This window comes from Spea bombifrons, chromosome 4 (genome assembly GCF_027358695.1).
Source record: "Spea bombifrons isolate aSpeBom1 chromosome 4, aSpeBom1.2.pri, whole genome shotgun sequence".
NCBI classification, from domain to species: domain Eukaryota; kingdom Metazoa; phylum Chordata; class Amphibia; order Anura; family Pelobatidae; genus Spea; species Spea bombifrons.
Genome location: NC_071090.1, coordinates 47,450,688 through 47,464,022, shown reverse-complemented (window position 1 = coordinate 47,464,022; position 13,335 = coordinate 47,450,688). Strand labels below are relative to the sequence as shown.

General features: G+C 38.2%; 1 protein-coding gene across 1 annotated transcript in view; it reads right to left on the bottom strand.

The window, feature by feature from the left end:
* Positions 1-6,159, bottom strand: part of TRHDE (thyrotropin releasing hormone degrading enzyme) — a 330,613-nt gene extending 324,454 nt beyond the window's left edge. The window contains exon 1 of the mRNA XM_053465546.1: positions 4,282-6,159. Coding sequence (XP_053321521.1) covers positions 4,282-4,973 — 692 coding nt within the window. The 5' untranslated portion in view covers positions 4,974-6,159. The remainder of the gene's footprint in view (positions 1-4,281) is intronic.
* Between the last annotated feature and the right edge of the window lie 7,176 nt (positions 6,160-13,335).

Here is a 13,335-nt window from a genome sequence, read left to right as displayed (position 1 = left end):
GTCATCGGCGTGTTGCCCCTTCCTATAGGCCTGGGGATAAAGTGTGGCTCTCTACTCGCCATCTCAAGCTCACATGCCCTACGAAAAAATTAGGGCCTAAATTTGTCGGGCCTTTTTCTGTCGTCCGTGTCGTTTCCTCATCTGCTCTGGAATTGAGATTACCTGCTTCCATGACCATTCATCCAGTATTTCATGTCTCTTTGGTCAAACCGTGGACAGCTAACCCCTACCCTGGTCGTTGTTCTACTCCTCCTCCTCCTATCCTGGTCAACAATGACACAGAGTACGAGGTCCAGGACATTTTGGATTCCCGTCTTTTTCGGAGACGTTTGCAATATCTCATCCGTTGGAAAGGTTATGGCCCTGAGGAGGACACTTGGGAGTTGGCCTGCGAGGTCCATGCTCCTCGTCTTGTGTCCTCTTTTCATCGTCACCATCCTAATCGGCCAGGTCCTCCGGGAGTCCAGAGGCCTCTCCTTGGGGGGGGGAACTGTCAGGACCCACGGCGGGGTCCTCGCCGGCGGCACTTACCCGCTCCGGGTAAACGGTCCCGCGCCGTGGCTGTCCCGTCTCCCTGTCAGGACCCACGGCGGGGTCCTCGCCGGCGGCACCTACCCGCTCCGGGTAAACGGTCCCGCGGCTCGGCGGTGCCGTCCTCGTCAGCCGGCCGCATGGTGGTTGCTAAGCGCGCGCGCGCCCCCACATAACTTTATGTGTTCCCTGCCGCTGCCGGCAGGGAACACGCGCGAGTGACGTCACGTCTATGGGCGTGGCGATCACTGGCGGGAAGTTTAAAAACTGAGCACTGAAACTCATTCAGTGCTCAGTTATTGTGCCTTATACCGTGTTTTCCTGTTATATCCTGAATTACCTACTCGTGTACCAGACCCCGGCTATTCCTGACGTGCCTTCTCGTGTACCAGACCCCGGCTATTCCTGACGTGCCTTCTCGTGTACCAGACCCCGGCTATTCCTGACGTGCCTTCTCGTGTACCAGACCCCGGCTATTCCTGACGTGCCTTCTCGTGTACCAGACCCCGGCTATTCCTGACGTGCCTTCTCGTGTACCAGACCCCGGCTATTCCTGACGTGCCTTCTCGTGTACCAGACCCCGGCTATTTCCTCACGTGCCTCCTCGTGTTCCAGACCCCGGCTATTCCTGACGTTCCTATTTATTTTTCGTGTGTGCTCCTGGTTGTCATCTGCATACTGGGTTCCTACCTCTATTACTTCGTTCCGGGCAGCTCACGCCTCACATATATATATATATATATATATATATATATATATATATATATATGCGCCTAAGTAGATGTATCTGTCAACTGTCCAGTATTTAAAGGGACTGTTGCATGTTTTGCATTCCTATAATATACAGTATATATATATATATATATATATATATATATATATATATATGTGTGTGTGTGTTTGTGTGTGTGTGTGTGTGTGTGTGTGTGTAGAATTATAAGTGGGTTTATTACAAAGATGCATTAATAGCATTAATACTAAGTTACTTTGTATTTTTGTCTTATTGTGCCATAAACTATATCATAAATAAAGAACTGTAGTAAAAAAATTATTTCATATAGTACGGGTTGTCCCACATAATGATTAATGTTACTTTGGTAATAAAAACAACTAGCTGGGAATGATTGTGTCTGATAACCTATACAAAAGGTGTACATTGATTGCACCGGTTGTACTTTAATTCCATTGGACCACTAAATTGCTTTCTGTTCTATATATTTATATATGTGATGCCCCATGTGCCCCAATATACACAATACGCAACACATATAACACAATATAACTGAGCCCAATATCTAAATGATTGCTGTCCCGGACAATCTCATCTTCTGAAATTAGATGGCAACGTGTATAGACAAAGTAGTTCAGAAATGCATTACAACCTTAATTTACTGCAGATGCTACTTCGCTTTGCCTGTTCAATGGCTTGCCTTGGTGAACATGCTTCACTTTATCTGACCATCATTTAAGCTAATATGCTGTATTCTGAACTTTAAACAGTTCCATTTCTCACTTTAGAACTTCATTATTAGAAAGGAATGAAATCTAAGCAATACAATTCAAGTATAAATAAGGAAAACAAGAGCCCAAGTGACCTAATTTGAGTTTAAAACTAACTCACCCAAAAGTGACCAGATGCAGACATTTGATGCTCCATCTACAATTTGTTATTTATTTTTTCAATGTTACATTAAGGAATAGATAGCCAGATTTATTATAAATCCATATGCTTATAGAAATTGTATTTTTCAGGGCTTATACATGATAGATTCTCTTATGTCACCGGTTAAAAGGACCATTTGGTATTTATAGTGTTATTGTGGCTTATCAGATATTTTATTGGGGTAACCAAATGTCCCATTTAACCTGGGAAACATGTATATTATAGGGCTGCATAAAAATCAATTAGCCAGCTTAATAAAATAGCACTTCTATACGCTTCTATATGGAAACGGTTTAATGACCAACAAAAAAGAAAAAGTAAGCCATATATGACTTTACATGGCTCTTATTATTTAACCCGGAGTTATAAAGATCAGTTTATAATCAGCTGTTATAAAGATCAAGATTATTTGTGAAATTAGTCGATTACTTTTTTACAGGATTGGTCATGGAGTCATGCTACAGTAGGTATCCTACTGCTATACAGAAAGCTATCATCTCTTTTATAAGCAAAACTGGTCTCTTCCATTTGTGGAAGCGCTAAGTGGCGCCATTTGTGTTTTAAAGTGGAAACTGCATGGATGTCTCCTTTAAAAGTATCAGACACATTACAAATTTTTTTATTGATGGTGAAGGTTTCAACATCTCCTTTAAATAATAAATTTGTATAAAAAAAAAACTACTTACAATATTCTTTTAAGCGAAGGCACCCTCACTGATTTGACTAAGCATTACACAGGGCAAGTCTATCTTTCCCTGCAGCAAAAGCTCATTGGGGCTGCCTTTATAATATGTATCGTCAAGGAGCTGGCACATAACTCTCCCTTCCAACTCTCCTGCTAACTCTATCTTTAGTGAATAAACCCCAGGGAATTGAAAAAAAAACAGCTCCCCTTTTAACTCTATCTTTAGTGAATAAACCGCAGGAACTTACAAAACAACTCTGTCTTTAGTGAATCGACCCCATGGCCTTGCACCTCTACTCTACAAACCAGCTAAATGCAAGACTCTGATGCTGCTAAGTAGCATCTTATGCTCACCAGACTTTAACTGTAACAAACTAGATCACAGTGTCATTTTTTTGTTTGCAAGGATGGGCTTGAGTCACAAAAGTAAGGCAAGGTGTTGTAAATTTGGATTGTGCTTGTCAAATACAATTTACAACTGCTGTCATTTTTACACACTGTGGCATGCACTGTGTGACACTGTGCTGGAGGCTTTTCAATTATATGCAAATTATACAAATTAGGAGTAGCTTATGCAGAATTGGAGAGTCTACCCCAGTGCAGTAATTAAAATGAAGGCATGGCAAATAAAATGCCTATTAATGAGCTTTCCAGAAAAAAAGATTGGCAGTAACTCAATGTCAAAAGCTGGAAGTTAAAAGAACTGACTCCCCCTCCCCCCAGAGAACAATATCGGTAACTCTTTAAACCAAATCCACTTTAGTAATATTAATATGTGTCATATTAGGACAGTGTTGCATGTCTGTGTGCAGATGCTACATCAATTACTTTTTACATAATTGTTGATGGGACATAGAGAGCTTGGGTGAGGAGTTAGTTGGCAAACCAATGCTACAGGTGTGAAGTGGTCAGCATAACATTTTATGAAATACTCATCACTCACATTGACTTTATAAGAATGGATAATATGGATAATACAGGTTGCTTGAACTGCTAGGTATCTTGAGTATTTCACTTCATGTCACCTAAATGCGATGTGTTTATTTTCATCTAATTGAAGAGAAAAGCTTTTAGCACAACGTTTCGATTTGTATGAGGTTTTGCACACAGGTTGTGCTGAGATCAGTTATATAAAACATAACACATGAAAGTATGAAAGCAGCCCTTGTAATCTGTATCCACTTGGAAAAACAAAGTAAGAGTCTCATATAAAATGTTAAAGAGGGGTACCGGTAATTAAACACTACTTGGGGCAATATTTCTGGAGGAGCAGGTACAGACTACTTCAATGATCCCACCAACTTGCATCATCTCGCCCATCCCTTGGAGATAAAAGTCACAATAGCTATAATAAATACATGATATTTTATGCTATATAAAGATTGGTTTGCAATCGCCTTACCTTCTCTCTCCATGTAGTACATAAGAGCTCCTGAAGAAGCCCAGGAGCTCATTCTCAATAATAGCGTTGAAAATGATCTTCAGGTTATAACTTTTCTGGGCATCCAGAGTCCTGTTTAAAACCACCACTAACACTTGATTAGGAGAGTAAGAAAAATAGTTCGCAACTTTCACATCCCCAGCAACCCTGTCTTCTGCCACCTGTACCTTTTCCACAGACAACCTGTGTGCATGAAGCACAATATATTTACTGGAGTTCAGACACTCAATCTCCACGTTAACCTCTCCAGAGAAAGTAAAGTTGTCCATGAAGGCAGTGATCATCAGATTGTAGTGTAAGGGTCTCAGGTGAGTAGGTAGCCTCAAGAATGTCCAGGGTTTCCACTCTTCTTCTGCATCCCTCCCTGGTAAGTGGTTGATCCCATCCCCAGCATCCTTTCCTGCCTCTAGATTTTGGTTGAACCTGGCTGCTTCCAGGGTGCTACTGTTAATAATCCTACCGGAGCCATCGCTACATTCCTCAAACCTAACGCTAAGCAGGACTGCGATGATAGTGACTACGATCAAAGCCAGAATAGAGATGGCAAAGCCCAGCACTAGCTTTCTGTGCACCGTGATTTGCCTTTCGGTTGTTCTGGGTCTAACGGCCACTGTATCAGCCCACTGATCCTGGAGCCCCCTGCCGTTCCTCATGATCCCGGTGTCTTCTCTGATCCCAGAGCTGATATAGAAGCTGTATTGTATTATCGTTCAAAGTCCACAGCCATACAAGCACATCCTAGAACTCCGTGGAATCAAGCGATCAACACGCTAAGGAGAGAAGATCGGAGATCCGTTCTCGGACCCGGAGCTTTACAACTGATCCCATCTTTCCCACGAACACTGGAGTACCTTTAAAATCTCTATTGCTGTCACCTCTGGAAGTGTGCCCTATTCAGGATAAAGATGCACATCCAGCAGCTCAAAGAAATCCTCCCCACCGAGGATTCTGCTAACAGTGTCAACTAGTCAGTAACAAATAGCTCCTGTCCTGGGCAAAAGCACTTTGTTTATAGTGGGGTATTGGAGTCAACTCATTGCCTATAAGGGGGAGGAGAAGTGACAGGGCTGCATGGCATTTCCCACAACTCCAATCGTTCTCAAGAAAATCAAAGAGACTTCTGATTGGGTTGGTGTCCCTTTCTCGGTTGAATACAGGCGATCGCACTAGGAGGCTGTACACATCTCGGGGAAGTTGCTGGGTTGTGTTTGCTCCCAAGCCGGCTGGTTGTCCTACAGCATCCCCATCTGCCCAGCAGCTTTTCTAATCACACTCTTAGCGCGGTGTATGCGGTTTCCTCTGGCAGACTGTGCTACAGATCCAGGTGCCGGCCAAGTGCAAGGAGCGAGGGCTCCTCGGTCGCCTTGTTCCAGGTATCGAGTATCACCGTTTAATTCTGCCTCCTGCGCCCACCTACAGTGACTCTGCTCTCAGCTGGGCTCTGCCAGAGCTGCACACGCGTTCGTTGGAAGTGTCTGATGACAGCACCGGAGGAATTGGTATATAGGACAGATGGGAAGCAAAAGTGGAAACGAATTACAAGGTGTAACACTGCATTAAGCCAGGATATTTTTCTAGAGCATAGGGCTTAAAAGGTAACACGGGTGTTTTCCTACAGCAGAAAGGGCTAGAGGGGTGGCCAAGTAGAAACGAAACGGGGATACCCTCCTCTTTTCTTAAGACAGTCTCATCTATTCATTACTAGCAGGGCAGATCCCCCACAGCGCTAATGTGTATTCCATATGCTCGCTACAGCGTTTTTAATCCCTCTTCTCCACCTCTCTTTCATCCTGCATCTCACTCTTTATTTTTCTTAATCAATCTGTTTCCCATTCTTTCCCTTCCCCCCATATCCAGTTCATGTGCATATGTCTGGCAATAACAGGATATGCAGCTGGGGGAAACTGTGGGCTCCTTGATGATCTACCTCAGCAACAGTGCTTGATTCTTTTCTGATGGGAAAGAAAAACACCAACCGTTTTTTTTTTCTTGTGTTTCTTGATATTCACAGGCTTTATTGGTAGATCAATACTGATCAAAACTGTGCTGTATTATTAATATAGTCTGGTGTAGCTAAACATTTCTACCTAAGCAGTAACTATATGTTTTTGCAATGCGCAGTTTACATGCATTATCGAACTGTTTAAATGAATCAAATGCATGCATTAGATGCTGTTCAAGTAGGGAACCATTAGGTTAGTAATAGCTTTTTAACCACACAGATCACTGTTATGAAACATACATCTATTATGCATGCAATAGCTTTAGAGAAAATTAAGTCAGACTTTTTGATACTGCATCTGTCATCTAAAGGTTACAAACTTGTATCAGCTCAAACCCACTGCTCTTCTAATCCTTATAATACAGACAAGTCGCTCTGTATGAAAGTCAAATTGAAAGCAATTGGAAACTCTACCTGCTTCAGATGAAACGCAAACAAATGAGAGTGCTGGATGTGAACCTGTCAGAATGGGTTAAAGTCTACAGAAATAAATGAGTATACCTTTGCAAGGATGACAATAATACACAAGTCATTACAACATATAATAGAATTGTGAATCTGAGAAATACTATACATTATTATTTTCTGAATGAGAATATGCATATAACATATGGCAAATATCTACACACACACAGACACATGCATATACATATAAACACATACATAAAAACCTGTATCTACTATTTTTTTTTTAGTATAAGGCATCTAAAGAGAAAAGACTCTCAGGAATTGTATAATATTATATCAAACTTGAGACCCACTAATATCATGTTATCAAGGCCGAGCACATGTTGGCTGAAGCTTCAACAGGAGTATTGTATATTCTGCTCCTTTTTCTAGATAAAGTAATTACCAACAGACCAGACAGAGTGGCATTCCAGATTTATTGTCTCTTACATATTATTCCCTATGTGGCACAACACTAAATAAATGTTAAGAACTCTCACAAGAGATTATGTTCTTGTTCCAAAGGATGGTGATTATCTATTCTTAAAATGTCCTTATTTTCTACCTAGGACGACCCTTATCATTATGTTTATTATTAATTTATGAAAGGCAGTAATAATGAAATTGTTTATATGCAAGTCTGTTTTCAACCTACATTGTAATTAAGGAATCAGATAATCTGTAAAGGATCAATAAGATGTGATTTATTTAGAATGTCAGGAAACAAAAGGGCCATTAATTTTTGTTCTTTCCTGTAAAATAGAATTTATACAAGAGGCAAGAATTAGGTATACATCACTGGAGCCAGAAATGTTTAACTCTGCAAAGTATTGCTTTGGTTTTCAGTTTAATTTGCAATGCATGACTGAGATTCCTACACAATAAAAATCCATTTCAAATGAGAACTGCACTCATTTAACAATAATACATACCATCTATCCTGCTGCTAAGTGGTGCAACACATGAACACTTACATTTTTTTCAGAATAAAAATATTCTTTCAAAGTTTAAAAACTTATTCTACAACCAAGACATCAATTAAACCGTTTTTTTTTAAAGAAACCCGACTTTCCTCTCTAGCACCATCTGGTGGAGCACAGAGTAAAATGACGTACTACAAGGTATCCAGCTGTTTTGGAAGTAAGCCAACTTCTAAGACTCAGTAGGGTACATACTGAAAAAAAATGTGTGAGTGACAGCACTCTTAAACCCAAAGGAACAGAACAACTTACTTGTAATACGTTTTGAAGAACACCATATTATGTTACTTCTTCTGTGATTTTACTTTTGCAAGAAGAGATTGCACATGTAGAACGTTTGTGGTGGAAGCCTTACTAAAAAACTAAATTGGGCATCATACATTTAAATGCTGCTTCAAGAAAAATATGCGATGCAACTAAACAATGAAATTATATTTTCTGAGAATTAACAAAAAAAAGTAATTTTACATTTTTCTTAATGGTGGCTTTAAATTGAGGATGGTAAGTTGTCCTACTATACATAAATATGCAATACTAAATGGGTTGAAAATAATTTTATTCATTTCCTGAGTTTTGCTTCGCCTATAACATTTGAAAGCAGCTCTCAAATGGTCTGATAAGAAGTGCAGAAATGCTTCTCTTTCTCCGCGGGACTGTCTGCATCATTCTGGCCTGGTGTAGTACTTCCGCAACAGGGCGGAGCATCGCTGTACACCACTGAGATAGACCCCTCTTTGTTCCTCCAATTGGAGGAGAGTGTGTGCGCCGGAGCACCATCCTCCCACAGACCCTCTACATCAGGACAGGATAATTCTGCAGAGAACTGGGACAAGCGGACCACTGGGGATGACAAAAGAAGCAGGGCAAAGGAGAAGCAGAGACAGGGAGAAGGTAGGGAGACTTTGACAGAGCCTATTGACACGTCATAAAAATAAACAGTATGTATGTATGTATGTATATATATATATATCTATATATGTGTGTGTGTGTTTAGCACTACTCGAGGCCTGACCCAGCCCCTCCTCTCAAAACCTCTGCAGCTGCCATCCTTACTGCTATCAAGGATGTGCGTCATCTGAAAACAGCATGTTATGGGCCTGTACTGGCTAGGCACAGCCTCTTCATAGTGTGAAGGGAGCAGTTGTGGAGATCAGACATCTCCTCTGTAGCCAGACCAATGGTGCACCAGGTCAATCTGCCCCTCATATATAAATATATATATATATATATATATATATATATATATTAATAAATATATATATATATATTAATATATATATATATATATATATATATATATAGTTTACAAAAATATCTGTAGTATCTGTAGAATTGGCCATAAATTCTCATTTTCCTAAACAAAAATAAATATTGATTTACATTAATGCATGCCTTTTGTATGCTAATTTGGTGTGATTGGAGAAGATTTATTTTGCTTTTACTCTGAGATATTCTGAAATTACTTGGATATTACTGATTAACTATATAACAAAATCTGTATACTTCTGGTTTCTGTTTGTTGTCTCATAGGCTCTTATTGCACTGAAAATATAAAAAGAAAAATACATATCTACCATATGGCTTCTATAATGCAGAATATGTACAATGCACACATTTGCTTTTTCCATAATACAACTATTTTTGTGCATGCAGTATTATCATTTTGTCATATGCCACAGTAGAATATGTCGAGATACCTATACACATAGAGTATGCCAATGTTTCTATATGTATAGAAGCTCAAGCGTAAAGATTTAAGAATGAGTTGGGCATGGACCTTAGTTTGAGATTCACATCTGGTAATCTGGTAATAGTAATATCTACTGTTGATAGAGAAGAGAGAAGGAAAAAAAAGCTTGTCCTATTTACAACTAGTTACAGATCCCATCCAAGTGTAACGTTTGCTTGCAGATTACACGCTGCATCTGGCTGTATACATTTGGTACAGAATATATTTTGTATTCACATGTTTCTTTATGGACTTCACAATTCTAATTAAATATATTTAATATGTAAGTATAATTATATGTATATAATTATATATACTGTATATATATATATATATATATATATATATATATACACGATGGTTCAAATGTTTGGGGTCACTTAGAAATGCAAGTTTTTTCCATAAAAAAAAATGATCAGAAACACAGTGTAGACATTGTTAATGTTGTATATGACTACTGTAGCTGGAAAGGGCTTATTTAATGGAATATCTTCAGAGGTGTACAGAGGCCCTTTATCAGCAACCTTCACCCCTGTGTTCCAATGGCACATTGTCTTAGCTGATCCAAGTTTAGGTTTAAATAACTAATTCATCATTAGAAAAGCCTTCTGCACTGTTTTTAGCACAGCTAGAAGTTTCCTTGTCTTCATTGAAAACCCTAAACTTGAAATGGAATGGAAATAGATATATGCACAAATCTTTACTTTAATTCAGTAGAGAAAAACAAGAAATATTATTAAACCGTAATTATAGTATTTTAGTGATATGCAAAACCAACATCAGATTTGTTGCTTTCTATTTTGCTCTTGGCAGCATGTATGGCTTTGCAATTGCCAATTTTATTTGTTAAATTTATGTTAATGAATTATGAAGAAGGTAATTCAGTAGAATTAAACATAATCAATGACAATAAAGTGATACAAACAGGTATAAATGAAACTATGAAACTGGCTCATTAGCAGGGCCAAACTGAGGCTAAATATGGGCACTGACCCCTGTGGTCCACCACACATTTGACCTGCATACCTTGTAGCTAATCCATGTCTACCAATCAGCTTTTGTCATACATGATACTAATGTATAATTATTGCACTAATGGAAGAAATTTTTCCAAGTTCCTTCATTATGCTATTACACAGAAAAACAAGAACACAAAGTCCTACCTTTCTAGCTAACTATATCTGCTGATCTAGAAGAACAAAAAGATCCAATAGATTTGTATCCAATATTGTCCCTAATGCAGTGATGTGTTGATAGGGGTTGCCACCTCACAGGATTTAGCTCACGCCGCACGTCTTCTTTTCTAGCCATTGGAACATGACATTATATTCAGCTCTCCATCTCTGAAGGATGTGTGGTAAAGGTTCTAGGCACAGACTTTTGTAGTACAAGGGGTGGTTATGAGGAATATCTATGGCCCTAATGGGACAGAGAGGCTGCTGCTTCCACCCTAGATCTCGCAGATTGACCATCATGTTTAAAGAGGTGGAAAAAACCTTTTTGATGAAAGCATTCATATTGTTTTGTCTAACTAAGCTAAAGTGAAATTGTTACAACTGAATGGCTAACCAACCTTTTCCTCCCAAAGTATTGACTGAATCCATCACAGCCACTTCACTTGGTGGTTAAAAACTACTAAATTGTAGTGAAAAAAAATTAAATAAGGTACTGATATATTTTTGTGGCATCACTTGGGGATTTTGATGCATTTTTAACAAGTGCAATGTAATTTTCCCAGATCTGTTGGAGTACTCAAATCACCCACTGAGTTTTCAGCTGTGTATTATGAATTTTTAGAGGTCAAGTAAACAAATTGTAAGATTGGCAAAAGCCACTATGTATTTGTTAAGTAAAACAGGTGTTTTCTCCATAATGGGTTTTAGTAGAAAATACCAAGTGTATTTCTAGCAATGCAAAGGGTAAAAAGATAATGAACAGACAATTTCATTTGTGCTATGATGCAACATTATGACTGTTGACTTCATCCATATTTAAAAGGAATTGATAACATGTGAGAAAGGAAAATTGTGACACTGATAAGATATACATATGTGGATGGGATATTTATTCATGGACACATCATTTGTGCTTGATGTAACAATAGAAATAACAAAGCTATTACATTCAAATACTAGGTAATAAAGCCTGCTGTACTATAGACACATAGGGCAGGATAATAATTCTTACATATAAAAAAATCCATTTAAAAACAACATTTGAAGTGTGAAATGTTTTGCTTGAGGGTACCAGGCAACCCAGAGTATGAAGAATTTTTACCGTTACTACTTTTTTAGGTGTAGCTCTTTAAAAATCTTTGGGTGCCAAATGGATATGATGCCCATGCAACAAGGCATGGTATGTACTTACAACCATACATTCTGTAGCCTAAAGGTAGTATAATGTGAAATTGGCTCAAGGACGTAAGGGCAAAATGCCAGCAAGATTGCACTGGTTTTCAATCAGTATTATAGTCAACAGTGTATCTTACTTAAAAAGCCATTACATCTGTTACTGAGCTCTTCCTTTTAGAACCAATGCAATTACATATGTTTTGCATGTGTATACGGAACGTAAGAGGTGTTTGTATAGTCTCTAAGCTTTGGGCATGGTACATATGACCCTTAATATCACTCGAACTGCTGACAAAATTGCCCCTTCATAGAGTTAACATTTTATTTGACATACGCAGGTAAAAAAACTCATATTTCACTTCTGTTAGCAATTCTGATCTATATAATTATGTATCTTGATTACTGATAAATAATGGTAAAACTAAAACTACTAGCACATTTAATTATAACAGAAGGTTAACAATTGTTTCATATTAATTGTGTAGCAGTGTAGTCTGTTTCTTAATGATTTTATTTTACATTGCAATGCACATAAGGGAAATAGATATAGCTGAATTGGTCCAAGAAGGGTGGGAGTATTTTAGTTAAAAATCAGTGCATTTTATTAATCTGAAGAGAATCTGGAAGCTTATGTGACATTTTTCTGTTTTTGCCCAATAGAATGTATCACATTATACTAAAGCTTCCATTGCAATGAACACACATTGTCAACTATTATACAGTTCAATCCATGTGGGCAAAATAGGAACAGTCATCAATATATTCTTGATAAAACAGTTGCTAAGCTAGAAAATAAGTGTAGACGGACAAATTATTTTCTGCTATTTAGTCTCTTGTGTTAGTCACACTAACCCTCGTATGTCCAAAAATTTCTAAGGCAGATCTTTTTTAACATTCTAATGTTAGAAACAGAAATAAACGGCTTCAAACCAGTTTTGGGCAATTTCTGCCCCATCTGTTGCTTGGCATTAGACAGGACATTAGACCTGGCCCAGACATTTATGGTCATGAGCTGTTTTTGAATGGGTATGTTTTAGTCTGAAAAATATTCTCAAAACATTGTTTTTTCCCTGCCATTTTTTCTGTTTAATCAAACATAAAGACGTTGATACTGACAATTATATATTGTTATGAAATATGAGCTTGTACGATGTAATTACATGATTGACAAGTTAATATGCACCTCTGCTTTGTTAGAATAGTAGCAGCAATACACCAAGCTAGTCTTCTTATAGATATTACAGCTTTAGAATAGAGTGCAAGAGTATAATAGTTGTATAATGTTGTACATATATTATGTATATACTAATGTATATATTGATTCATCTTTGTATAAACAGGGAGAAAGATTTGCTATTCCTTTTATCAAAGCCCTCAGATCACTGGCAATCTTTTGGATTGTGGATTGTGAAGTTGTTTTATCTCAATGCAGTAGTATTATGTTGTTGCTGAAATTCATAGCTGTACAAACCATTGAATGTGTGTTATTATATTATTGTATTGGTT